The sequence below is a fragment of the Ursus americanus genome, chromosome 23 (genome assembly GCF_024610735.1).
Source record: "Ursus americanus isolate L20-20 chromosome 23, mUrsAme1.1.p, whole genome shotgun sequence".
Lineage (NCBI taxonomy): Eukaryota > Metazoa > Chordata > Mammalia > Carnivora > Ursidae > Ursus > Ursus americanus.
In genome coordinates, this window is record NC_142149.1 from 40,966,182 (window position 1) to 40,993,539 (window position 27,358).

Sequence of the window (27,358 nt, forward strand, 5' to 3'; positions counted from 1 at the left end):
AGCAAACAAAAAATCCTAGTGGCTGTGGACCAGCGAGGCGGCCTACAGAGAGAGTAGGGCTGTGCTAGTTGTATGAAAGTGGCCAGACCTCATCTCCTCTGAGGTTTTGTTTCATGCCACAGGCCCTCAGAAGTTGGAAACACATGTACTGTCTCTCACTGGCTTCTTACTGCTCAGGATCCAGCTGCGCTGCTGTGTCAGCCTGAAAGCATTATGGGGCAGATAAGTAGTCCATTGGCCTATGCCCAATGAGTAACGCTTTGCTTTGATCAACATCATAATATTCAGTGGAGAACAGGAACAGGTGGTGGGCTAACTAGGGAAATAATACTTGGCTCTGTTGACAAGTGCCAGGGGAACTAATCACTCTACACACCTTCCTTTTAGAACTTGGAGGGGGAGGTCAGCCCTGCAGTCGGAAGTTGGTGCCACCTTGGAGAGCTCCAGTCCTGGTTATTCAAGGGGGATTGAGGAGAGCTCGCAGGTGGGATACAGATGTCTTCTGAAGTGACCTCTTGTGGCTAATATAGGCAGTGCACTCTACATGGACTGGAGCTTCTCCAGCCTTCAAGGTGGCCTGTGGTAGAGCCAGGAGGTGGGCAGCCATGAATGATCAGGACCTCTCTTTTGGAAGACTGTGGAAGTAGAACGTGCTGGCGGCTGCCATTATTTCTTTCAGGGATTTTGTCTTCTGGCTTCTGAGTGTCCATAACTCCACCGCCTGTCTCTTGCTCTTACTCTGGAGAGCTGAGCTTGGTTGTGCATGCTGAGCTAAGACCTTTCATCTCAGGAGGTGTCTGGGAGCTGTAGGGAAGGGGCATTGGGGCTGCAAGTGACCAAACACGGCAAGCTTAAGCAGATCCTCTCCATCCAACTTCTTTCTGGAGCCCAGGGATAGGGCTTTTGCTAAAATATGAGCCAGGTCCCTACCCTAAGCTGCATTGCCCTTCCTCCTGATAGTTTGGATCGTCCCCGAGGCCAGGAAGGACTAGGGCCTCATGTTTAGGGGTTCAGTCTCTGATTCTTATTCCAATTTCCTAAACCTTGCTAGCTGGCAAAGAAAGGGAAGGAGAGAGGCATCAGGCTTCCTGGGCCTTGTCAACAATACAGTGGCATTGAGGAGTGGCTTGGGAGTGTGCCAGCCTGTAGTACTGGACCTAACAAAAAGAAAGAAAGGAAGCATTGGGGTAGATGAGCAGTTGGGTTCCTGGGCTTCCACACCCTTGTGGGCCAGCCACTGGGGCCTCTTACTTCACCTGCCGTCTGTTGCACTGAGCTTGTTGGGACAGTAGTCCCTGAAGCGCCTGCCTGTAACTTGTTTTGGATGAAATGTGGGAGTGATCATTTGGTAGGTCCAGCATGCCTTCTGGTCTTGAAATCCACGTCCCATTTATTTCCCACCTCCCTTCCCTCCAAGAAAGCACCATCTACCTGGCCATTGCTTTTTTTTTTTTTTTCCAAAAACACCGTTTTAATAAGGAAACAACAGAAATAGAAGATTGTTCTCTGGCTGGAGCCCAGACCCCACATAATACATTACATGTACAAAATGGCCTGTAGCCAACTCCTGGGTCTCTCTCTGGGTCTCTCACCCCCTGTTCCATGCCAAATTCCTGGGCCCGTGGACCTCTGCTCCTCTCCAGAATATGCCTGCCCACTCCCCTTATCCCAAAACCCAGTGACCAGGAGGGGAGACTGGTGAGTGGCTGGGGTTGGGGGAGGGACTAGTGGGAACGAAGATGTTTGTAAACCCAGATCAACATCAGGGGAAGGTCTCCCTCTCCCTGGCATGTCGGGCTGCCAGGGCAGCAGTGGGGTGTCCTGCTTTGGTGTGGAGCATGAGTGTCTAGGGAAACCCAACCTGAGCTTGGGGTAGGGTCCCTAAAACCCTTAGGGTCCTTTGAATTATTGCCTCCAGGAAGCAGAACTGTCCATTCCTGGGGCCTTAGAGAAGGACTAGAGACCTCCCCAAGGGGCTGATGTCAGTGTGCCAGGAGTACCCCGAGGTCACTGTTGACAGCAGCTTTGGCCACTGGTGATGGTCCCGTGAGGAGCACCCTGGTGCCGTTTCCACCACCATCAAGTTCACCCTGCTGCAGGGTGCCACATGACAGGCTGGATGGTGGTCAGCCTGGAGAAAGGTGCTCTTCCTCTGCTTGTGAATTCCAGGCTAGAGGTCCAGGGCATGAAGAGGGGTCAGGAGAATGCTGGTTCTTAATGCACGTGCTCCAGCTGTGCTCTGCCCAGAGGCAAATGCCCCCTGACTTGAACCCAAGGAAGGGCCCTATGTGGGCAGTGGTACCAAGAAAATAGGCCCTGGTGGGCATTGCAGGTGGGGGAGGGCACAACTTCTTGAGGGATTGGTGGCGTCTCTTCCCAGATGGTATGTACAGGAGGTGTAGGGACAGAAGGAAGCTGGAAACTCTGCTGCTGGGCTGTGATGCTGGGCTGAGCTGGCTTCTCCAAGCTGCCCCCACCTAGATGGAGACTTCATATTCTTTCGTCTCCTGCAAAGTAAAGAGACTGCTGGGAGTTGGAAACTTGTATAAGGTTTGCCAGCCCATAATTCACCTTCCCAAGAAAAAGGGAAAGAGTAAGAGGGCTTGGAGGGACCCTCGGGGTACCCGCCCAAGGGAGCATAGAATTATGTCCTGGATAGGGTGCGAAGAGTGGGATGGGTACTTACTCCAATCTCATAAGTTGGATTGTCAAATGCTGACTCCACAGTAATGCGGTCATAGGGGCGGGGTCGTGTCCGGGGCAGCCGCAGGGGGCTTTTCCCCTGGAGCCTGTGGGATGGAGAAGCCTGTGAGTTAAAAGTGCTGGGCAGGAGTGAGTCAGGTATGTAGGGCAGGAAGGGAACTGGACTCACCTAGAGAAGTAGAGGTACACACCTCCCACCAAGAGCGCCATCACCACCAGTGGCAAGAAAATGGCGGCTGCAACGTGGGCAGCGTCCAGGGTGCTGGAGGCAGCAGGTGCCTTGGCAACTGAAAACACAGTGGGTGGGATTGGGGCAGAAGTCCCTGTGACCCAGAGCCCGTATCTGTCCTCACCTCTGCCCAGGAGAATCCAGGTACCAGCTCCCTCTAGCTAGCTGGGGGTAGGGAAAGGAACTTTTGCTCTGCTGGCCCCAGACTTCTCTCTTTCTCTGCCCTCCCTTCTTGGGGAACCCATGGCCTGGGAGCTGTGAGAGCCAGGGGCAGGGAGACTATTTCCCTGGCCCTCAAGGGGGGGCTCACCATCCAGGCTGCGGCCGCTGTAGAACCCATCCAGAGAGGCTGGAACAAGAGGGGAGGGCCAAGGGCAGAGGTGAGACCAATGGGCCAAGCCACTAAGGCAGGGAGTAGACTGATCATGGGAAGGATTTATCCAAGGAGAGCCCACCCCAGCATTTGTCTTGGTGTCACCAGGTCAGAAGGATCTGGCAGAAACTGGAGAGAATAAGGGTGACATGAAGGGGGCATGGGCAGTGGGTTCTGGTTCTCAACACTTGGCATATTTGCTACAGCAGCCCTGTGGGACAGGCAGAATTTCTTCTTCTTCTTTTTTTTTTTTAAGATTTATTTGAGAGAGAGAGAGAGCGAGAGAGCGCGCACATAAGTGGGAGGGGCAGAGGGAGAGGGAGAGAGAATGATAAGCAGACTTCATGCTGAGCTCAGAGCCCGACACAGGGCCTGATCCCACAACACTAAGATCACAACCTGAGCCAAAACGAAGAGTCAGACATTCAACCGACTGTACCACCCAGGCGCCCCAGGACAGACAGGAGTTCTGAGGGTGGCAGAACACTCACCAGCCCTACAGATGGGTGGGGGGTCACTCCAATGTGAAGGGTGCCCGGGCACACACTTGATGCTGGCCTGGCCCTTCAGCACGTAGCCAGGGGCACATGAAAAGTGGACAGTAGCCCCTGCTGGGTGAAGCCGCTTCTCAGGACTGTGGGCACCGTTCTCGGGGGCGCTGAGGCCGTGGCATGGCTTGAGCTGTTCAACTGCAAAGCAGGCGGAGCCCAGTGAGGGTGCCCGGTCCCTAGCTTCCAGAGGTGGCATCTTTTGTCTCCTACCAGCGGCTTCCCCTCCTACCCATTCGACACTTACGGAGACACTTGGGGGCCCGGTCGCTCCACTTGGGGCTGCTGGCTTGACGGTCATGGCAGGTGAGGATGGCACTACCAGTCAGTACAAAACCCTGGTCGCAGATATACTGCACGGTGGCCCCCACAGGAAATTTGGGGCTAGATATGAGGCGTCGGCTGTGCTCCACGTCCCCAGGATCATGGCAGGAAGTCACTAGGGATAGAGGGTAATGGGGGAAAGTAGCCCAGGTTGCACTCAACAAAAGCCAGTCCACCCAGGCTTTGTTCCTGGCCAGCTAATATCTTTATGTCACGTGGCTCTGCTGCCTCTTTATCTGTCCCTGCCGTTTGGCCGGTGCATCCCTCACTTGTCCCCTTCCTATCCATGTGAAACAACAAACACTGGCCAGGAAGGAAATATCTGAAGTGCTTGGTGGATAACACTTTGAAAAGATATCATCCCATTTCACAGGTGAGGAAACTGAGGCTACAAGAGGTGGAGGAAATTCAAGGGCACTAGCTGGCAACAGTTGAGGTCTGATTCAGAATCGAGGGGAGAGGCTCGTATCTTGCACGGAGGAGGGGAACATGGGGAACAGGTGCACTCACCTCTCTGGCAGGAGGGCAGGTCCTCACTCCAGGTTAGGTCCCACTGGCACATGAGGACACTGGATCCTACCACCTGGTAGCCGGGGTAGCACTGGTAAGTGACGACAGTGCCATGTACCAGCTCAGGCTGAGACGGGCTCTTCCAGCCATTGGGGATCTCAGGCAGCTCCGGACATGTGTCATTGCGGGGCACCTCTGGGGGGCACAGGGGCAGCAAGATGCAGGCCCTCAGCCAGCACTGATGTGACTGTGCTAGCCTTCCTCACTGTGAGGGCACCCCAGCTCCTGCTGGTTTGGCCTGGGCCTCGCCTGGCCTGGACAGGCCCAGCAATGCATTCCTTCCTGCTCAAGGGCCCCTCTTTGCCTGTCCCTGACATCATCCTGTCTCTCAGATTCCTGGGTTACCATTTAGGCTTTGGCTTTACTTTCAAAAACACGTTGGCTGGTTCCCCGGTCCTGAGAGAGGGGGCCGGGTAGGCTGGGGGAAATTGTCACTTCTATTTAAGATGGTCAGAAGGTAGAAACAGGCCCCTTCCCTTAGTTTCCTATTTTTGTGAAAAAGGTCTTCCTGCTGCCTACCCAAATCTCTCTTGCTGCAACAGAAGGCTCCCTTTCACTGGGCCCTCAGGGAAGATGGGGAATTAGACTAGCTTCCTTCAAGGTAGAGGATAACTGGGGTTTTCCCAGCTTTCCCTTGTTGGATAAGAGCACTTGGGCTCATTGCGCCAGTTTCTCTGACTCGCCATGGTTTGCGATCTGTATTCGGGCATCACGTCCCCCAGGCAGCAGGGCAGGGTAGGGGCAACAAGCTCACCAAAGAAGTGGATGACAAAGCCCTGCTGGTAGCCCAGCACCGAGGCCCCGGGGTCTGACTGGAACTGTATGGTGACGTCGGCCATGGAGGTAAAGAGCTTGAAGTGGCCACGCGGCCCTGAGTACTGGCCTAGTACCCGGGCCGTCAGGTCGTCCCCATCATAGAAGGTAAGCACATCACCAGGGCCTATGCGCAGCCTGTGGAGGAGGACCGTCAGGGAGGGTGGGCCTGGGGACTCCAGGGGGGCTGGGCCACAGATGGCCCCAGAGCTCAGGAGCTGGCTTGGCCTCACCCAGCGGGCACTCACACTCGGATGTCCAGCAGGATGCGCTTGTCCTCTTCCACATGCACACCCCAGATGCAGTCCTGCCCACGGCTGTAAGGCTCCGGCCAGTTGGGGGAGAGCACCACACCAGCTGAGTCTGTGATCTCCCCGCTGCACACAGCTGGAAGGCAGGGGAGGCCCGGGAGGTGCGTCCCCTCCGCGTCCCCCCCCCCCCCAGTGCTATGTCCTGGGGCTGCCACCTGCCCACAGGTATGCCGACCCATGGCCGGGAGCCCCCACCTCCTCCCTGGGGAGGGGGGAACCTTGAATCTCACACATCACAGGGCCCCTGTGGCCCCAGGCTCTGCGGCTGGCTCTGGTCCCCCACCCTGCTCCTGCCCCCAGCCAGGCCCATACATAGGTACCTACTGACCTCGGCAGGCTGGCTCTGTCTCGTTCCACTGGGGGTCATGGGGGTCAATGCACTCAATGATGATGGAGCCCTGCTCCAGTGTGTAGCCAGGGTCGCAGCTGAACTCCACGGTGGTGCCCACAGGGTAGGAGGGGGCGCTGCTGCTGAAGTTGCCGTATTTGACAAAGGGCTCATAGCAGTGGCCCTGCTGGAAGGCTGCAAACCATGGGGCCCAGCCCAGCTCAGCCTCAGCTGGGCCAAACGGGGGGCAGATGTCCTTCTGCCTCCCGCCCCAAGGCCTTTATCATCCTGACCACAAATGCATGTCCTAGGCCTGCAGCAGGATGCCCAGAGCACCATACCCTATCATGCTCGGGAGGCAGGCTTGATCACCGTTGTATTCCCAGCACCTGGTTTTGTGCTTCATACATACAGGGCACTCAATAAATGTTTTTTATTAATTAATTAATTAATTAATTAATGCATGCACGCAGAAGTAGTTCTAGAATGTCTCTTGCAGCAATTTTCCTTCTCTTAGGGTTGGGGCCCTTTTTGCTCTTCAAACTGTAGAGATTCATTCTCTTGGACGAGAGGACCTGGGTCCAGGCAAGGGTCTCCTGCAAGGACGGGGTAGCAATCCCCTAGAACCGGAGGGGAGGGGTAGGCAGGGGAGCCTAAGTGCTAGGTGAGCAAGGGCTAAGTTGGAAGGAATGATGATGGAATGGAGGCGGGGGGAGGGTGTGAGAGGAGAGGCCCTAGGCTTGAGCCCTCCACTCCTGTGAGGCCCCAGCCGGCTCACCTTCATAGCGCAGGGCCATGCCGGCCGCCGCCCCGCTGCTGTCAGTACTGAGCTCCACGAAGAAGTGTCGGCCGGAGCTGAGCAGTCCCTCAATGGGCAGGTACTCCACCTCGTAGGAATCATACACTGGAGGGGCCTCCACGTTGTCTCCATTACGGATGATGAGCCTGGGCCAGGAGAGTAGCAGAGGCATGGCTGGTCTCACTGCCCTGGCTGGGGTGTGGCCCCGGGCTCGGGTTCCAGCCCTGCAGCAGGGCACTAGCCGGCCAGGCACTCCCATCCCACCAGGGCTCCCCTCACCTGTCGTCATCCTCCGCCAGGGAAACCTTCTCAAAGTGTAGGTGCAGCCGCTGGCCTTCCGGGGCCTCGAGCAGCCAGTGGCAGGTGAGATTGCTGCTGTAGTTGCCAGGGAAGCCCGGGGAGACGATGCGGCCAGTGGTTGCATTGCGGGTCACCCCACCGCAGGCAGCTGTGAAACAGGGCCAGGACGGTGGACTGGATTCTGGACCCTAGATCCACTGGATTCTGGATGGCCTACCAAGCCTGCCTGCCTCTCCCCAGCTCTTGTGCCCTCTGTGCCTTCATGATCCCGGAGGTCAATCCTTGGCCCAAGCAGGCTGACGGACAGCCTGGACTCCAGAATCCTAACCTTTTACACCTCTGGGATTATTCATGAGCAACTCCTTTGACTGTGGTAGATCTACCAAGGCCTAGCCAAGTGGCCCTGGGTAAGTCACTTTCCCTCTCTGCTGACTCCTCTGGGACACCTTCCCCGACTCCCTCCAGGCAGCCCCTTAAAGCCCCTTACCCAGGGGCTCCAACCTTCTTGGGGCCTATCTGCTGCTTCTACCTCATGCCACTGTCCTAAAGCTAGTTATTGTTTGCCTAGGTCCCTTCATTAGGACCCCCTGGGGCAGGAGCCAGGTCTTTTCAGGCCACGCACAGAGTTGGTATTCAGCGTTTGTTGAATGAGTGAGTGGATGAAAAAAAGAGGGCAGGACTAGATCTGGCCCAACAAACATCTGGTCTACCTGCCACCCACCTCCAAATCTTATGGCCTCAGCAGACATTACTAGCCAGGACCTGGCCTCAACTACTTTCTGAAATAGCCTCACTACCACCATCTTTCCTGGGCTGACCCCTCTGGCCTGGGACTGTCCTCTTTCCAAGGGGAGGCTGAGCAGCTCACCCAGCCCCATCATTGAAGACTTCTGGGTTACTTGGCCATAAGCTCCTGGCAGTTGAACGGGGCCAGAGAAGGGGTTTCAAAGGCAAGAGGAGTATATGGCTGGCTCCAGGCAGCACTTTCCTTTCCTGGACACACAGCTCTGGACCCTCTCTGCTCTCAGAGACCGGGCTGCCCTGGCCAAGACACAGCACCCTTGTCTCCAGATGTTCAAGATGGCAGAATATTTTAACTTAATAAAGCTCCTGGGGAGGGGCTCGTGGTGTTTCTTCTTCGCTTCTCTGCGGAGAGGGCAAGACCTACCTTTCTGCTTGGTCGGAACAGAACTGCCCCACGAACGTGATATGCCCACCCTTCACTTAAATTTGTCTGTGGTTCCCTGTTACCCCCAGGTCATCCAAGCTCAAGATGGCTTTCAAGCCCTTTATGAAGCTGGCTGTCTCCTGACTCGGCTTCACTCCATCCCGCATGCGCTCTTCAGGCACACCTTGTCATGTCCTCACTCTAGCAGGCTTTGTGTTTTCCACACCTTTGCGTATGCTGTCCCGAGAATCCACTCCACTTCCCTGAGCTAACATTCTTGTCATCCTTCCATGCTCTCTCCCTGGGAAGCTTTCTTTGCCTTCTTCTTCATTTTGGAGCAGCTCTCTCTCCCTTGGATCCTGACCATGCCCTGAATTCACCCCATCACAGCACAGTCTGCACAGAACTTGCTGATGCTGGTGTCCCCACTTGCCAGAGAGCTCCTGGAGGGCAGAGACCACATCTGGCTTATTCACCTCTGCTTGTGTCTAGCACCCAGGGAGAGTTTATAAAATGACATAAGGTTCAAGAGCCCAAGCTATTAAAAATAAAAAAGAAGAAGAAGAGAAAAGATGTTCAAGCTGCCTTTCACACTGCAGATTAAACACTCCATCTTCCTTCTGCCAAGAAGCCCCTCTCCACCGGCAGCAACTTCAGACTTCCTGATCGTCCAGGTCCAGAACCTGGGAGGAAGTCTCCTTCCACTTGTCCCCCTTCGCTCGTCAGTGTCTCTGGGACCTCTTCCCTCCTCTCTATTCCCAAAGTCACTGTCTAAGTTCACACCCTCTTGTTTGCCTGGCCTCCTGGCCTCCAGACACCACCTGGCTGGGCTGGCTCTCCTGAGGAATAGTTCTGAGCTTCTCCCTGGCTGTTTTCCGAGTCCCTAAACACTGCCTCACCTGGCTGCCTCTGTGTTAACTGCCCGCACTCTTCCCTCCATTAAAATGCCAAACCTTCAATGTCAGCTCCCCCAGGAAGGCTCCCAAATACCCAGCTCAGAACGATTGCTTCCTCCCTGCCCATGTCACTTTATGTCTCTTCATTGGTGCTTTTTACTTCTTGCTCTGGAAATTCGTGATCCATGTGCTTCCTTCTTCACACATTTCCCAGGACTGTGGGCTCTTTAAGGGCACAGTCCCTGTTTAATTCAGCTCTTTATACCCGTGGTGCCTCAATATAGGAAGTGCTCAACACGGGGGGTTGGATAAATGCTACTGAGGTATGTGACCATTTTCTGGCTTCCTTACGGAGAGCAAATGGAGGTTCCAGATAGCAACTGAGAGGGATAAGCCCTCCCCTTACTCCTCTGTTTAGGACTGAGTCCCCTGGAGCCACTTACCAATGCAGACAGGTTCCTGGAAATCCCAGAAGGGCTGGGTGGCATTGAGGCAGGTGAGAAGCCTGGCACCCTTCAGCTGGTAGCCAGTGGCACAGCGGAAGCGGGCACTGCCTCCTGGGTGGAGGCTGGTGACAGTCACAGCTCCATAAGCAGGACGCTGGGGAAAGTGGCAGTTCAGGAGGTAGGCTGCAGAGAGAAAGTGGGTGACATTGTGTGTGTGTGTGTGTGTGTGTGTGTGTGTGTGTGTGTGTGTGTTTTGGGGGCTGAGTCACAGCCAGGGCAAAAGGGCCCTGCCACAGGCTGTCTGGAGGTGTCACTCGGGGCCAAAAGAAGCATCAGGAATTCCAGGAAAGACTGATCCCCTCCCCAGAAGGGGCCAGATCTTTCCAGCAGCCTGGGCTGGTGAGTGGAGCGAGCACAGAGCTGGAAGTTAGGTTGTTTGGGTTCTGGTCCAATCTTTCTGACGCTTTTGGCAGGTTTTTCAGCCTTTCTGTGTCCCAGTTTCTCATTTGTTAAATGAGGTTCAAAATGCCAGGCTACCTACAGGGTTATTAAGAGAATAAAGGGGATATTATTTTATTTTGCTTGGTATCCCTGAAATCCAGCTGATAGCACATCTTTAAGAAATATTTATTGAATGACTTGTAGATGTGAAAGCACTTGAAACAATGACAAGTCTATCCTGATGTAAAGTATTGATACTATTTTTCCTATAGGGGACAAGTATGAATTACAGCCAGAACGACTGAAGTCAGACAGTAAAAGCTTTCCCAGTATTCACTGGCAAGGACTGTGGACTTCTTTTAAAAACAGGATGGGGCGAGGGTGGGGAGGCAGGGCACGCCTTCCTTGGAAGTTGGGGGAAGGACAAGTTGCCTTGGGAAGCTTCTTTTGGGATTGTCATACCAAGTATGACCGAATGGTGGCAGCAAATCCTACAAAACAAAATGGCAAGCCCCAACCTGGAGCCAAGCCAGGGTGAGAGTTAAAAATGGGGGTCAGGGCTTGGGTCCGAGAGGGGGGAAAGAAGGCCCGAGGGGTCAAGGAGAGAGGCCGAGCGCAGGCTCGGGCTACAGAATCTGAAAACCCGTGGGGGTTGTAAGATGGATGGGGATTGTCTAGACTGAGGATCTTTGGGTCGAAGGGCCCACCCTTACTGATGGTCATAGGTGGATGGGAAGAGAGGTCCAGGCTGGAACTCTGCTAGCCTCTGTGTGATTTGTGTGAACAGAAAAAAGAGCCGTCTCTGGGCAGAACAGGATCCAGAAATGAGTTTTGTGATTTTTTCCCCATCCTGGCTGTAGTCACTGGGCTTGTGAAAAGGGAGAGGATGATTCTTACTCTTCCCTCTCTCATGGCCAATGAGTGGTTACTTGTGATTGGCAGGCAAGACAGGGCAGCACTTAGGGGGTGGGTTCTGGGGGTCTGACTGCCTGGGTTTGAAGAACACAAGCGCCCCTATTTGCTGTGCCACTTTGGGCAAGTTACTTAACTTCTCTGTGCCTCCGTTTCCTTGTTTACCCACCCGTTTATAGAGTACTGCATCCAGTGTTGTTACATGAGAGGTTAACTGACAGGACATACGCGTAATTCCTGGCACAGAACAAATACCAAATGTCCCAGCCTGCTGTTACTGTTCGTAATCTCGATTAATAAAAGCACCTCACAGGGGCACCTGGGTGGCTCAGTTTGTTAAGCGCTCGACTTCAGCTCAGGTCTTGATGTGAGGGTTGTGAGTTCAAGCCCTGCACTGGAGCCTACTTAAAAGAAAATAATAATAATAAAAGCACCTCACACCTTCCAGCTTCTAAAATGCCTTCACACTCTTACTAGAGGTCTACAACATGCTTGGGAGGAAGGAAGGCAAGGTATGGGTTATTAACTCGTTTTCTGATAAGGAAAACTGAGGTTCAGAGCGACTGGGGGACTTGCCCTGATCACACAGCCACACAGTAAGTGGCAGAGAGGGCACTGAAGCTCCTGGTTCTAGAGCCCATTGCTTTCCAATGCCCCTCTCCCACCTGCTTCCCCAGGTGAAGTAGAAACCAGGGCTTGGGAGTCAGAGGAACACATGAGTGTTACATAAGGCTGCCCTGGGTGGTTGGTGAGGGTGGCCACTCACGATGACCTGGGGAAAGACCGGTCCCCAGCCAGAACGGGATGGGAAAAAGAGGGTGGGGCACCCCAACCAGAGTGCAGGGATGGGGGGTGACACCCAGACAAGTCTAGGTCATGAGCCAGATGTACTCGTATCTTTCCTATGGGTTCTTACCACAACTCTAGGAAGGGAGGTCCCCCATTTGACGGATTAGGAAACTGGGCTGGGATGAGGTGAGAGCAGGAGTTTGGGGGCAGATGAGGAAGCCCCCAGATTCCATGGTGGCCACTTGCAGGAGGAGCTTCCTCCTGTTGCCATGACTACCGTTCCCAGGGAGCCTGTATGACTGCAATCTGTTGAGCTATTTTCTCCCCGGCGTCTGTTTCTGGGGCCAAGTCCAGTGCCAGGAATGCTCAGGAGGGAGGAGGGGCATGCCTGGCAGGGCCCTCTGCTTCCTCACCCTGCCTGAGGCTGTGGGAGGGGAGTTGGAGCCTGGTTCTGCATATGAGGCCCTTGTGGGGGCCCATCCTTGTGATCTCCGACATGATCTTGGATAGCTCTGGCGGTGATGTGGGTACCAGTCCCCTCGCCCCCTCTTCTGGCACCCTCTTTCTCCAGCCCGGGGAGACACGCGTGTGAGCACATGCTCCTGTTCCCATCTCCGGGATCAGGGCTAATTACAGCCTATAATTAGGGGAATTACGCTCATTAAGGAAAGAGCTGATCATTGACAAAAACTGGGCTGAGGAGGGAGGGCTTCTGGGAGCTGAGCAGAAGGCAGGGCTGGGCCAGCTCTTCCAGCCCCTCCTTGGGGTCTGCACCCCTCGCTGGGCCTCCAGCTCACTGCCTTTCAGCCACCTTTGCCTGGCCCAACAGAGAGAAGGTCCAGAGTTTTGTGCAAAGGAATTTGCGGCAAGGGAGAAGGTTACCGTGGCGTGAAATTATGCCCGCTGCTAGGGAGGATTGATGAGCCATTAGGGAGGCTGGCCGGGCCGCCTAGATGCTCTCCCTTGTCTCAGCTGGCCCCCTGCCTCTGCCAAGCCCCTGGCCAGCCCCTGCCCACCGCTAGGCTCCCTGCTGCCACGCCAGACTGCTCTCCCAGTTTGGGTGGAGAGGCTGGGGTGGGGGCGAGTGCTTCTTAGGTGGACTCCAAGCATCCCCATCTCCAGCGGTTGTCCTCCTCTTTGGGCTGTGGACCCTGCAGGGCTGCAGAAGCAGTCCTTGACAATGCAGGGCAATGCCATAATTGTTCACACCAATTATTTCCCCATTAGCACTCCCCAGTCTGAACTGGTGACCCTGTCACAGCAGTACAAGGGATCAAGAAGACTTCGCCTGGGGTAAGGGGGCCAGGAGAGATACTGATGGAAGAGGAGAAGAGGCAAGCCCCCTTTCCTCCCTTTTCCATTCTGCCAGCTCTTTAATACTTGTTTCCGGTTCCTTCATGAAACACACTAAGTTCACGGAATGTGCTAAGTGCTAAGCACTTCACATGAACTCTTTTGTTTAACCCTCCTCATGACTTTATGGCGTAGGCATATTGGTCATGTGGTACAGCAGAGGAAAAGGAGGTTACAGAGGTCAGATGACCTGTCCGAGGTCAACAGCCAATGGGAAGGAGATTTAGACCAGGCCTGTCCATCTCCCGAGTCTGTGATTTTCCCATTATATCTTGCCATTCCCCTATTTCCAGAGGTGTTCTGAGCTGACTGGGGCATGAGCCAGGTCTAGGGTGGGTGGGGTGGTTCAGGAAGGCCAGGTTCGTTGCTAAGGATCTCCAGAGGGTCACCATCAAGCCCCTTTGACCTTGACCCCCTTGCATTTGGGAGAGAGGGCTTGCCTGTTTCAGTGTCTGCTTCCCCCAGAGACTCTGAATTCCTTGAGGTCAAGGAATGCCTCAAGGCCCTCAAATATCCTTGATATTGTCATTGTCCACAGCCTGGCAAAGAGCGGATACCTAGGAAGAGTTTACTGAATGAATGAATGAATGAATGAGTGACTGGGTAAGTGGCAGTGGGCACCCCCGGGGCTACCTGGTTCTGTGTCAGGCCCCCTTCACAGCCAGTTCTCTACAGGGTAGTAGGTGGAGGAGGGAAGGTTCTAGAAGTATCAAATGTGTAATAATTACCTTTAGTTGTACAGAATGTCGCTGGGCACCTGTGCCTGTCCCATTGACTCCCTCACCCCCCCACACCTATAATGGCACCAGAGATCCCCAGGAGGGCACCCAGTCTGGGCTGGTTCTTCCCCCAGCTGCCCAGGCCTACCTTGGTAGTGGAAATGGAAGGTGCCAGGCCCAGCAGGTGGTGGGAGGCTCTGGAACCTCAGTGCCGCTTGGTGGGTGGGGCTACGGATGACTTGTCCCCTCAGTAAGAAAGACTGGTTGGCCAGGGGCAGTGGGTCAGGCCCCCCCAGGCCCTCCACAGTCACTGTCTCCCCCTCTCGGAGGCTGATGTTCTGGACCTGCCATGGGATAGACAGTGCAAAGCGGAGCAGTCAGGCTTCTTCCTGCTGACTGAGCCCCGCTGCCCACAGGCTCCAGGAGGCCCCAGCCCCAGGCATGATCAATCCTCAGGACCACTTGGCCACTGGAGCCTCCAGGCCCTGAGTTGGGCATGTGAGTGCAGGAGGAGCTCATTTCACCTTCCCAGTAACCCTATGACAGGGGATCTGAAGTTCATATCCAAGGTCACATAGAGATTATTAGCAGAACTGGAATTTGTAAGCATGTCTTTCTGTCTCCAAAGCTTTTCAATGACACCAGGACACCAGCTGCTTCCTGTCCCTTCACTTCTCTGGGCTCACTTTTCTCATCTGTAAGGTGGGGATGGAGTAGGTGTGTTGAACTAGATGGTGTCCAAGGGCCTGGCCAGCCATGTGAGGTCTTTTAAGCATCAGACCCATGTGCCCAGCTTCCCCTGGATGCCCCATTGGACGCCTCACAGGCATCCCACTCCCAGCCTGCCTCATACTGAGCCACCCTCTTCCCCCCCACTCCACCAGCAGCTTCCCTCTCCATCCATCGATATGCCCAAGTTCAAAACTGGCGTCTTGCCTTCTCCCTTATACCCCACGGCCAATCAGTCATTCAGTCCAATCTATTGGACTCCGATCTTTTTACTACTCTTCATCCCCCCTGCCCTCCCGGCCAGCCTCCTTGCCTGCGAGGCTTCACCCGCTCCTCCCTCCTCATCAATACTTTCTGAACTGCAGCCAGTTAATAGCCCCAACCTGTGACCGACCATCCGCACATAGTGCTTCCTCACTGAAATCCTTCGATGGCGTTCCACTGAGCCCACAAAGCCCCACCATCTGGTCCAAACGCCTTGCTCTGGCCCTCAGGGCCCTGCCCACCTTGGCCTCTGAGGACAGCTCAGCCAGCCACACTTGCCCACACTGCAGTCGGAGGCCACGCCTCACCTCCGCTGGGCATGTGCATATGCAGGTGAAGCCCTCTCCTCCTGCCCTCCTGGGGAAGCTGGTCATTCTTTCAGCTCTCAGGACCATCGCCCTCTGCCTCCCAAGCCAGGCCAGTCAGTTCTTTTGCGGCAAGCCCTCCCCACCTGTCCTCTCTGTACTTCTCCATTAAAGCCCAGGGTGGCATTTGGGGTCGCAACGTCCTCATCACTGGCCAGTGACAATAAAGATGTGTGGAGAGCGTGAACGTGTGGACCACCGGAAGTCCCTTCACCACCAGCTTCCTGCAAGCTGAGGAGCACAGAGGATGGGTGTTGAGCCCAGGCAGGTTGGAGGAGATGGCATGCTCTGGGCCCCTTGGACTCTGGGTGCCGGAAACAGATGTGCCCCGGGGACTTCTCTGCCTGGGAGAAAAGACCCAGTGGGTCTCTGGGGCCAAAAGGAGGCTCAAGGCAGGCTGCTGGGGCAGCACTGTTGGCTCTCCGCGAGGAGCCTCCCTTAGAGGCCGCGTTTGGGTGAGCCTGCCTGGCCATCTGCTGGGGACATTCCTCAGGGAATTCCTGCCGCAGGCAGAGGCTGGATGAGGTCCCTTCAAACTTGGAGATTCTATGATTCCAGAGTTGGGCAAACAAGACTCACACACGTGGAATCTGTAATTATCGAGAGATGCCAGGCAGCATATAATTCTGCCTTAAGAGGCACTGAACGTCTGCAGCGGGGATCCTGGGGAAGGGGAGCAGAGGGGCTGCAGGCTCAGGGAGAGCGAGTAGCAGGTGGGTCTGAGAGCGCCCCAGTGGGGGCTGCACTGGGAGAAGGAGGTGGGAGGGAGGACATCGTTGCAAGGAAATGACTAAGGAGGAAAAAGCAGAGAAACAGAAATGAACTTAGCAGTTTTCCTAGTTGCCATAAACGTCCTCGGACCTACAGCTTCCAGCTCGTGACCCTGCTGCTCTGCCACCAGCAGGGACGGCAGGCAGGCAGGCAGTAACAATTAGCAGTCACGGAGCACAGGAGCACCGACAACGCCTTGAGCCTTGTTCTGTTTGCAGGCATTATTTCCTCCTCGCCACTTCTATAAGGCTCAGAGAGGCTAAGGAACTTGCAAAAGGTCACCACGGTGTTAAGTAGCAGAATCTTGCCTTGCTGGAGGCAAAGGCAACTCCTTCCCTCCCAACCTCATGCGGCTGTCACCTGCAGACAGACATCCAGACGTCTAGATGTCCAGACCCGTTTATTCCCAGAGCCCAGGCCCACCAGGTTTAGCAGTGGGGTGCATTTTGGTCAGACCAGGGCTTTTTCCAAGATGTTGAGATTTATGTTCCCACCAACCATCTCTCCACCCTCCCCAGAAGCCTGTAAGGCTGGGAAAACTGGGAGCTGAGGCGTATGACCCCCTTCAGCTAGCCTGGCTTCCAGCCCAGCCTGGTGGTGAGGGCTGCCATGAGAGCATGGGATGGAGTGGGCCTGGGTCACCCGGGGCTCACACTCAGAAGGCACCCTGTTCTCGGCTACAGGCTGTCTGTGCGGCTCTGGTCCCTTGGGTTTCAAGCACCCACTTGCAGGCCTGCCGCAGTGGCGGCAATGTAATTTGTCACTTGTTTGAGGGCCAGGCCTGACAGGGGCCAGACAGGGCTGAGTGTTGGACAAGGAGGGTGATGAAGTCTTGATGCAATTTGCAGGCATCCAAAGAGCTTGGGAGACAGATTGAAATGTCAGCTCTGCTCACAAGGGCTGTCTTCCCACACCCCTAGCCTGTGACAAGGGGGGGAGCTGGGGGGCAGAAAGGGGGAAGATAGAGCAGAGGGAGGTGAGGACAATTCCCCCAGGACCCTGGGCTGTCTAGCACTGCCTGGCTTCCAGCCGACCGTGAGGTCCATTCAAGGAAGAAAATATAACCACTTTGAAGGGGCCGACTCCTTCCCGAATGGGAGTGGGGAGGATTTAGGTTGCCCTCTGCTAGCCCCCAGACCATCAGCCTTGACTGGCCTGTCTATCCTCATCGAAGCTGCCAGTTGGGTCTTCAGAATGTGCCCTAATGGTGTGACTCATAGGTGGGATGGTGCCACAAGCCCCCGAGTAAAACCCTACACAGGCAGACACAGACCCAGGAGCTCAAGGATGACTCAGGGGTGTGAGCCCCGCCCCCAGAAGATGGCCTCAGGCCCTGCTCCCGACACTCTCCTGGGCACCACCACCCACGCGTGTACTGTGACACAGGCCCAGTTGTGTGCACGCAGCTCCCTCAAACACACGGCATGGCACACGTGTGCCCTCATTCCCACGTTCTCCCCCACATACGTGCGCCTCCTCACATGTGCTCCCTCATTCACATGCGCCACAAAATCCACGTGCTCCCCTGCCCCCATGTGCTCCCCACTCTCCACAGCGGTAGAATCACAACTTTTCCCATGAGACCCTTTATCGGTTTTCAAAGCTCTTTCACACCCATTATCCTTTCAGATCGCACAAAATCTCAATAAGGGAGGCAGGGCAGAGTGTATTTACTTCTGCTCTATAGATAAGGGAACCTTGCAATCAGAGAAGTTGAGAGTTCCTCTTTGCATCGCACAGTAAATCCAAAGCGAAGCCAGGATTCTGGACCAGGACCCCCGATTCCTGGCCTAGTGCTTTGTCTTTGTGCATAGCGTCTCAGGCCCGGCCCCAGACTGGGGGAGTTCCAGGTGGGTATCTTACAGGAGCAGGCAGTGCTGAGCTGAGGAAAGGGGTTGGGCTAGAGCTCCCAACTGTCCCCAAATGCACTCCCTCTTCGGATTCGCCACACCTGGGCCAATCTCCTGGGCCAGGGGCAGAACAGGGGCTCTTGAGTCCTGGAATCAACCTCTAGCTCCATTACTGACTAGTTGAAAGGTCCTGGGGAAAGTCACATGACCTTTCTGAACCCCGGTTTCGTGTGTGGGGTGGGAGGATCGTGCCCACTTGATAGGGTTGTCAGGATTAAGTTAGATCCCACCTGTGAGGGGCTCAGCGCAGCTGAACAGTCCTCTTCCCCTTTCTTGGGGAGACCTGGGCTCTACCTTGGTAAGACTAATGCTCTTGCCATGGGGATAGCTGGCTGTCAAGCCCCCTGAGGCTCAGCTCTGTCAGGGCTCTGCCTAGGAGGCACTGTCCCTGGAAGCCACCCTCTCCCTGGGCCAGGTTCTACAGCCGCCAGGAAGCAGGAAGCAGGCTCAAGGGCTTGAGGGGCCGCGGCCCAGTCTGGCCTAGGAGGGAGCTTCCTGAACCCACGAGAGGAGATACTCTCAGAAGGACTGGCTGGGAGGGCCCTTCTGCCTCATCTGGTTCATCTCCTTTTACAGAGAAGGAAACCATTCCGGAGAAGGCCAGTGGCTTTGCCTAGTCACCAAGAGACGGGCTGCAGAGGCAGGTCTGGGACCCAGGCCCACATGACAGCCTCTGTGCTCTTGTCTGAATTGATGTCTGTCCACAAAGCCTTATGGGACAGAGTCTGCTTTAGGGATGGGGAGAGGGGCCTTAACGCAATGGGCCAGACCTGCATGCGCCTCCGTAATCCCTCTTAGACGAGCCTTCCAGGAGCCGGAAGAGAGGAGGTGGCCCAGAAATCTCACCTCATTGATCCACCACCCTATTGGTGGCCCCATCAAGCCTGGTCCTGGTGTTCTGGCTGTCAAACTGGCAGCTGGCCTGGCGTGGGAGAGCTGTGCTCCAATGAGGCCACCTGGGGCACTAGGGTAGGGACTGTGGGCAGCTGTGCCCAGGCTCCAGATGGTACAGAGAGCAGCCAAGCCAAGACGGAGACTGGCAGTGGGAAGGCTCTTGGAATGCCAAGTGCAATGAGAGGCACATGCCAGGCCCATTTGAAAGGCCTGGAGCCCTCGGGGGAGACCGGCTGCCTGGAAAAGGGATGGGACCCGCATGGGCCAGGGGGCTTGTGCCCACCCATCCTGAAGGGGCTTCTCTAGACCTCTCAAGAGAGCCTAGCCCAGCTCCTGGGCCCGGGCTGAAACGACAAACATCCTCTGATTACAGAGGACCTGAGCTGGCCTCCTGCCTGTGGGCAGCTCAGACCCTCGGCCTCAGCACGCAAATTGCTGCGGCGGCCTGAAGGGAGGTGGGGGTGGGGGATAAAGAAAGTTATGAGGGGCTGGAGTCCAAAACAGAGAGCTGGGGAGTTAGGCGTTCTGGAACCTCATGAAAAGGGGCCCTAGACTTTAGTCAGAGCTGTGATCACATGGCAGGGGCTCAGCATGGTGTCAGGGACGTGACCTATGGTCCTTCACATGCTCCTCTCCTCCCATGGTTTCCCCCATCCCCCCTGCCTGGATTTCAACCCTTCCACCTACCCAGAATCACCCATTCCATCCCCCACTGTCCGGGCAGAGGAGCACTGCATTCAGGCCTAGCCTCTGGCAGAAGTGTGATCAGGAAGACCCCAGGCTCACCTCCCGCTCCTGTGCAATAGAAATCATCTGTCCCATCCTGCCCTGGGAGTCGTCAACGGCCAGTCCTCCAGAGCCACCGCTTCCCAGTCCGGGCTTGTCGGCTGACCTCTCCTTTGTCAGGCCCCAGAGCACGTATCACGGCCTCTGGAAGGCCTTCTCCGACCCTCCAGGCTGGGGAAGTGCGCCCCATCCCAGCATTCCCACTCCATCCCAACGGCGCTGAGCGTTCCCTGGTCAGGGCTTAGGACATCCGTCTCCCCGGGGAACTGTGTCCGCCCCCAGCACAGAGCCTGGCACGTGGTAATTGCTCCGTTTATATTTGGAGAGCAAATTCCTTCATCAAAAAACGCTAGTTAGTGGCTACTGGAGTGACCTTAGGCAGTTCCCTTTCCTTGCTGGCCTCAGTCTTCCCAGCTCTCCATGGGTATTGGTCTGCAGTACCAGTAACCAGACCTGCACGGTGTGGCCATGAGGCCCAGATAGGAGCAGACGTTGCAGATTCAGCCCCGGAAGGAGACGAATCTTAACCCTTGCTTCAGCCCTGGCTGGTGCCGTCCCTTCCCCCCCGGCCCTTCCTGCCATGGCCTCAGACTCTAATTCAGGCCATCAGGGCCAGCAGGAGCCCCCAAGGACTCTGGCCCATGGTGGCAAGTGGAGGGCGGCGCCAGCATCTGCCTGCCATGTTCCCAGACAGCGATCAGGGCTGTGGCAGGTCTTCATCTCAGGGTTGCCTGGTAACAGCTTTTGCATTCTGATGAAAAAAAATAGTGGCGGCACCAGACAACAGACACAGGGCTTATAGGGTGGGAGGGGGTGGGCCTCCAGGGTGGGCTCATGCCGGGGCCAGGGCTGGTGCAGGCAGAGCCAGCATCTTGTCCCATTGTGGAGAGTACCGGAACTGGGCCCAGCCTGGCCCGGTGGGCTTCGGTGGGAATGGTAGGCTTGGGGGGCAGGTGCAGCCGGCTCAGGCCCGCAGGAAGGCACCCAGCCTGGCATCTGCCCCTGCCCTCACCCTTCCTCACACCTGCAGCTGGCGCCTTCCACCCGGTGAGCCACAGCCGGTGCCACCTCTCATTAGGTGATGATTTTACATTAATTACCTTAATTAAGCGGCACTGAGTGCTAATGGCTCAGGGGGTGGGGGGGTGGCTGCTCCTAATTGCCCTCCCCGTCAGCCCAGAGCGAGGGCCCAGGCCTTGGCAGGGCAGGAGCAAACAGCTACAGAAAGAAGGCGAGGGGTCCACCAGTGGTGGGAGGGGGTCCCCCTCCTCTGGGCCTGGCTCAGAGACCTGGCTTTGACATCCCCAGGTCAGGTGTAGTTGGCTCCAGGCCCAGATCCAGGAGCTTTGGGATGGGTGCGGAGCAGGCCGAGAGCTGGGAGCAGCCAGCCCTGCCCTGTTTCCCGGACTCCTCCTCTGCCCCCTTCCCTCTGCTCCTCAGTCACCTGCCTGATGCCCTCAGCTAGGCCGAATGCCTGCCTCTACCTCCAGTCTGTCCCCAGACTCGGGCCACCGTCACCTCGTTCCTTCCTTCCTCCATCCATTTGTGCATTCATTCAGCCAGTCCACGGAGACCCCATTCTGGGCCCTGTGCTCCAGGGTACCCCTCAAGGAGCTCACAGTCTAGCTGGGGACGTGGCCAGCTTATTAACAGACTCCTAGGATGGGGCATCAGGAGAGAAGTCACAGAGAAAGTGACCCCAAGGGTGAGTCCCAGGAAGGGATAGTAGGATGACTCTTCTGGGCAGAAGGACCAGCATGTACAATTGGGGCTTGTGGGGAAAGCAGGCTCGGCCCATCCAGTTAGCTGCAAGCTGCTCAGTGCAAAGGGGGGGTAGACAACGAGGGAGGGAGTGGCTAGACACGGGCCGGGGGAATGGCCTTGGTTCAGAGGCCTCTGGGGAGGTGTGGAGGGGAGGACTGATTTCATATGGGAAAAATGGCTGCAGTGGAGGAGCACCTGGCTGGCTCAGAACATGTGACTCTTGATCTCGGGGTCATGAGTTCAAGTCCCACGTTGGGCGTAAGAACTTACTTAAACAAAATAAAACAATAAAAAAAAAAGTGACTGCATTGGAGGTGGACAGTGGGGGCAAGCATGAGGGGGGTGACCAGTGAGGCAGCCACTGCATCATCTGGGGGAGAGATGATGGAAGCTGGACCTTGGGGTGGTGGGATGGAGGAGAGAAGCAGACAGATCTGAGTTTTGGGGAGCGTCATGATAGAACGTAGGCCCGAGTTGATGGGACTCAGGGATGAGGGAGAGAGAAGGGCCGAGTTGGCCTCACCATGCACAGCTCCAGGCTCCATCCACATTGCATGGTGGTGGCCCTGCGCCATGTTTCTGAAGGGTTAGGGTCCAACTCAGAGGTCAAGAGTGGTGTGGCAAGCAGGTTTGGGGGAGCATAAGGGAAGAGTTGGCTTTGAGGCTCGTGGAGGTGGAAGAGCCGATGGGACATCCATGAGGATGGGCAGGCTCAGGGCTGAGGATTAAGAGAGAGTCTTAATCCCAAGGGAGGGATGAGATAGCTTGGGAAGGCAGGGGGCAGGAGGCTGGGGCTGTGGGTCTGACTCGCCTACCAGATGGTGCTCTCTGATGGTGCACCATGTCTGTCTTCCCCAACTCTGCACCCCAGGAGCCAGCAGAGGGCCTGGCCCAGAGGAGCTGCTCAGGGAGTATTTGCTGAAGGAATGAGTGAGTAAGTCAGTCAATGAGGCCCCATGGCTCTTTCAGGCCCAACCATGAAGCCCTGCATTCTCATTCCCCAACCACATAAATTCAGACACTCACCCACTCTACTGCCCATCCAAGAGTAGAGAGCCCCTCACGCTCCCCTGAGCTCCTGATCAAGCCGCTGGGAACAGTTGCTCTTCACTCCCTGGTGCATAGGGCAGAAACTGACCAAGTTTTAGGCCCAGCCCTGGCTCTAGGCCAACTGATGCCCCTGAACATCCCCACCTCTCCCAGTAGCCAGCACCTTTCTGGAAAAGTAACACAACCGTCCCAGCTTTGTCCCTGAGGGAACCAGGTCGCTTACCTTGATTTCTACACCGTAGCCAGGGTAGACGGAAATGTAGTAGAAACAGTCCAGGCCGACATCAGTAGGTGAGCTGGGGGCTGTGGGGGAGTCCAGAGAGCCCTCCGGGCCTGAGAAATTCCAGCTACAAGGGCCTGGGAGGCAGGAGGAAACACAAGGCTAAACCCAGCTCTGGTGATGTTGATTCAACTAAGGCTGACTGGTGTGTGTGTGTGTGTGTGTGTGTGTGTGTGTGTGTGGTGAAGTCCAGCTCTTAGGGCATCTATTTCCCTGTTGAAAGAAGGGGACAACCTTTTCCTGAGCACCTACTAGGTGCAATCTTATCTCAGTTGTCACAATGGCTCAATGAGGTAGGTCTTATCGCCATTTTACAGATGAGGTTCAGAGAGGTTCAGCAAAATTCCTAGGGTCTGTTGTAGTTGTTTCCAATCAGGATTTGAACCCAGGCCATCTGGTTCCCATCTACCTGCCTCCTGCAGGCTGGCCCTTGGTGCCAAAGGGCAAGGCAGGCTGGCACAGTGATAGAGACAGAGGACTTTAGGGGCCCCGCGGTTCCCCCATCCCCATTTCCAGATCTGCAAGCCAGCGAGGAGCTGACCTGGTGGCTGGACTGTGGTGATGGTGGTGGTGATGATGGTGGTGGTGGTCTCCTCATCATCCCCTGAGGCTGTAGAGGTCATGATGGTTCCCTCCGTCCTGAGCCCCATGGTCTGGGACCTGACCTCTGGAGCCCATGGCCTGCCCATATCTCCAGGACCCTCTTGGGTTGGAGTCCATGCTCTGCTAGGGGGTGTAGTACTGGGCTCTTCCCCGGGGCCTGGGCTGGGCACGGGAGGTAGGGGAGCTGTGATACGAAGCACGGAGGGCTCTGACTCCAGGCTCCAGGGTCTTTCTCTGGACTGGGGCTGAGTGGGTGCTGCAGCCATGGCTGGAGTGGGGCTGGTGAAGACGGGGCGGCTGTCCTGGTTGGCCAGGCGGGGAAGGGGACTCGGGGTGAATGGTGTAGGTGGGTCAGGCTGGAAGGGCAGTGCTGGCCTTAGCCCCTCCTCGCCGCCATCTGGCCCTTCTTGTAAGAATTCCTCGAGCAGTGGGTGGTGGTTGAGAAGCTTCAGGGTAGGGGCTGTGGTGACGAAGTGGACGCCTCGTTCCGGCTGCTCAGGTGTGGGGGCCACTGTCAGCTCCCCATCCATTTCCTCGATGCCTGGGGCCTGCCCTTCCCCCGTGGTCGGGGCCTCTGAGGAGAGTCCTGAAATAATAACGAATGATCAGAGGTTCTCCCCTGCCCCACAGTGAGCGGCGTCACACCCCGTCCAGATAGTAGGAGATCCATCTCTCTGTTGACAGAGAGGCTTGGGGAGTGTGCTCGCTGTTGAGAATCAGGAGCTAGAGAATTTGAGAGCTGGAAATGAGAGGATATCACATATTTCCAGGATGTCACATGAGATAGCCTTTCTCCTCCAACACCAGAGGTGGTCACTAACAATTGATCTTTCCACTGTTTCCTGCTCTTCTCAGATTCGGCCTCAGAATCCTTCTCAACACAACACTCCAGGCAGCCATGCTTGATACCTCGGACCAACATGAGAGATAAATATTCGCCATTCCTCCTTGGGGCCTGATTTGATAGACGAGGAAACAGGTCAAAGAAAAGAAGTGGCTTCAGCCAGTGAGTTGAAGACCTGAGCTAAAACCCTTAGCAAGAAGACCATCCCCGACCACAGTGGCTTTTCTGCCTGTGATTATAGGGCATTCAAGATCATTTTCTGTTCTCAGTGAAGCTGTTGGTCATTAGTCTCAGGAAATACATTTGGGGTTTTGTTTTAGAGTCCCTCATGAGTACATGACATCTTTGTTAGAGTCCATTATGTCCTATTTCTCTCACTTCTCAGAAAATCATTTCTTTTATCTGTTTTTTTTTTAATCCTTTTAGAACAGTGATGTGAATAGAGGGGGAAGAGCCAAGCTCTAGAGTAAAGCATATGTGGCTTCAAATCCCAAATCCATTCCACTTCTGGGCTGCATGACCTCAGGGAAATAACCTAAACTCTCTGAAACTTAGTCTACTCATCTGTAAAACGGGGTTTCTTTTTTAGGATTAACTGAGATGATATTACTTCTTTTCCTCATTTGATACATCTCTCTGAATTCCCATTAACTTTCTTTCTTCCCCCCCCCCCCCAACTTTCTTGTGATACTAGCCAGGGTCCATCTAGGGAAGGCTCTAAAGCAGGGATAGAATAGTTAGCCCCAATCCATGGCAGACGTTGTTAACCAATTTTGGGTATTTCTTGCTGAGCCACATGGGACTTCAGAATCCTTCTCAACACAGCTATCCAGGCAACCACTACTAGTCAATTAGATAGGCTATGGAAGATGAAACTTGGCTGCTCTTGCTGGTTTGAGGTACAGATTGCTCTGCTGTTGATTATTTTGATTTTTTTCAACCACATAGCTGGACAGATGATACATATTCTGCTTGTGGCCCACTAGGCTCTCTAGATCCTTAACCGCCAGGAAAAGGTCAATGGATTCTGGCTCCAGATTCAGCTCATACAGAATTTTGCCAGCTCCAAGAAGGCTGGGAGGATATTCTCATTCTAACAGCTCTCAAAATGGCTGCATGAGCACTTGATGGGAAACACAGCCAGGGAGTTAACAGTTTGCAAGAAGAAGGTTGGTTCCTCTGAATGTCTGATGGTGGGGCTGTCATTCCACAGGCTCACACCCACTCCATGGACTGGCAGGCATGAGGAAGTGGCAGATGGCCTACATTCTGTTCAGGAGCCCATAGCAGCTCTGATGTGTCAGACAAATGGGAGGAGGGAGGAGATGGGATGGGAGAGGTGGGTGCAGGTCAGAGGGCTGGCTCTCCATTGCTCTGGGTCAGACGGGCCTTGGTGCTCCAAAGCCCTGAGAAAACAAGACCAACCCTTAACTTCTGAGATGCCCACCGAAGCAGCCCATCTGTGCCTTGGCATTCTGTGCCAGTCACCGACAACACAATGCCCAAACTAGATGCCCAGCCAGCCCCATACCCCCTGCAGCAGATGGTCTGCCAGCGCCCTGTGTCCTTCACTTGAGTCAGTGACGGAGGGTCCAGGCAGTGCCTATGACACATCGGGACAGGGCTCCTCTCTTTGCCCACCTCCCAGATGTCACACAGTCTTTGCCAGGTGAGTGGAGACGGATCTTAAAGTAGCATAAGAAAGAGGAGCCTCTCTCATCACATAGACTAAAGACCAAGTGTCCCCTTCCAGGATTGCCCCATAAGAGATGCGGCCTGCGGCTCCCAGGGTAGGTACCTATGGGACTTGTACCTGGGGGAGGGAGGCCAAATAGATCTTCTGCCTCAGGAAGGGACCACCGTGGGCACAGCTCCTCCCACTGGCTGCCAGGTGGGTGCTGGGCAATGGAGCGGAGCTAATGGGCACCTCCCGTCACTGTCGATTGCACTGATTGTGTTATCTGGGGGGACTGAGCACTTGGTTAAATGGGATTGAGATAACATATCAAACGAGCAAATTGATTCCGTAATCAGCTGCCACTTGGTCCCGGAGGGTGCTACCCACTGTCAGAGAGGGTAAGATAATTTCCGGGAGACAAGCCATTTCTGGGGAGAGGGCATCTCCGGATATCCTGGGTGACTCTGATGGAAGCCTGAGGCCCTGTGACCTGTCCTCCCTGCCGCCAGGCTCCTCAAGTTCTCCACCGGGGCTGAGTTCAGAGGAAAAGAGACTGACAGAGAGGGAGCGTGCGATGCAGGGCAGAGTGAAAGGGGGTGTCAGGGACCCGCATGCTCAGTCAGGCTGTTCCCAGATCTTGTATTATTTCATTGACATTGCAACTCTGTGAGATGGGAATTACAAAGAACCTGAAGCCTAGGGAGGTGGGGTGAGGACTCGCCCGGTCACACAGTGGTGGAGCTGGGATTGGAACCTACACCCGTCTGGCTTCAAAGCCTTAGTCTTCCCAGGATGCTAGCCTGCCTCACAGAAGGAGAGCAGAGCTGTCCAGCGGAGAGCCCTCTAGCCAGCTCAGACTGAGGCTCAGAGACAGAATGGACTTGTCCAAGCTCTCACGCAGTTTGGAAGCACAGCTGGGGCCAGAATTTCTAGCATCTGGAACTTGAGTTGAGCCTGATCTGGTCTGGATCTTCTGGCTGGGACCCAGAGACCTCCCCCGCCCCCCACCCCGCCCCGTGCCCAAAGCACATCTGTGTCTGGACCCCAAACCAGAAACCCACAACATCGGTTTCTGGGGGGGGGGGGGCCCTGCATCCCACATCCCTGAGTTCAAATGTCAGCTCTGCCACTTGAAACTCACTTGAGCCCAGGAAAGTTTCCTCGCAGAGCTTTTGTGTCCTCAGCTGTGAAATGGGCACTTTGGAGGGGTTTTAAGAGACTTACTGCTCTAAGTTGTAGTTTGGAGGGAAGCACGGAGGGAGAGGCCACAGGGTAGAGGCCGGGCAGCCCCTACCCACCTGTGTCAGGGCAACACTGAGGCATGCCTGGGGTGGGGAAGAAGATGGCCCTGGACAAGACCTCTCCTGTCTGGGGAAACATGTTCCCTGGTGGGTGGCA

The 27,358-nt window shown here is 55.4% G+C and overlaps 1 protein-coding gene across 1 annotated transcript; it reads right to left on the reverse strand.

Moving 5' to 3' along the window:
• Window positions 1–1,442: 1,442 nt before the first annotated feature.
• On the reverse strand, window positions 1,443–24,016 carry SEZ6 (seizure related 6 homolog). Its single transcript, XM_045773576.2, has 16 exons — window positions 23,377–24,016; window positions 22,779–22,912; window positions 14,171–14,366; window positions 9,806–9,991; window positions 7,278–7,446; window positions 6,978–7,144; window positions 6,200–6,394; window positions 5,809–5,947; window positions 5,502–5,698; window positions 4,688–4,882; window positions 4,101–4,292; window positions 3,797–3,994; window positions 3,243–3,281; window positions 2,873–2,990; window positions 2,687–2,789; window positions 1,443–2,507 (listed from the first exon to the last, which is right to left on the reverse strand). The coding sequence occupies exons 1-16, from the start codon at window positions 23,966–23,968 to the stop codon at window positions 2,478–2,480; spliced, it is 2,850 nt and encodes a 949-aa protein (XP_045629532.2). The 5' UTR covers window positions 23,969–24,016; the 3' UTR covers window positions 1,443–2,477.
• Window positions 24,017–27,358: the final 3,342 nt, after the last annotated feature.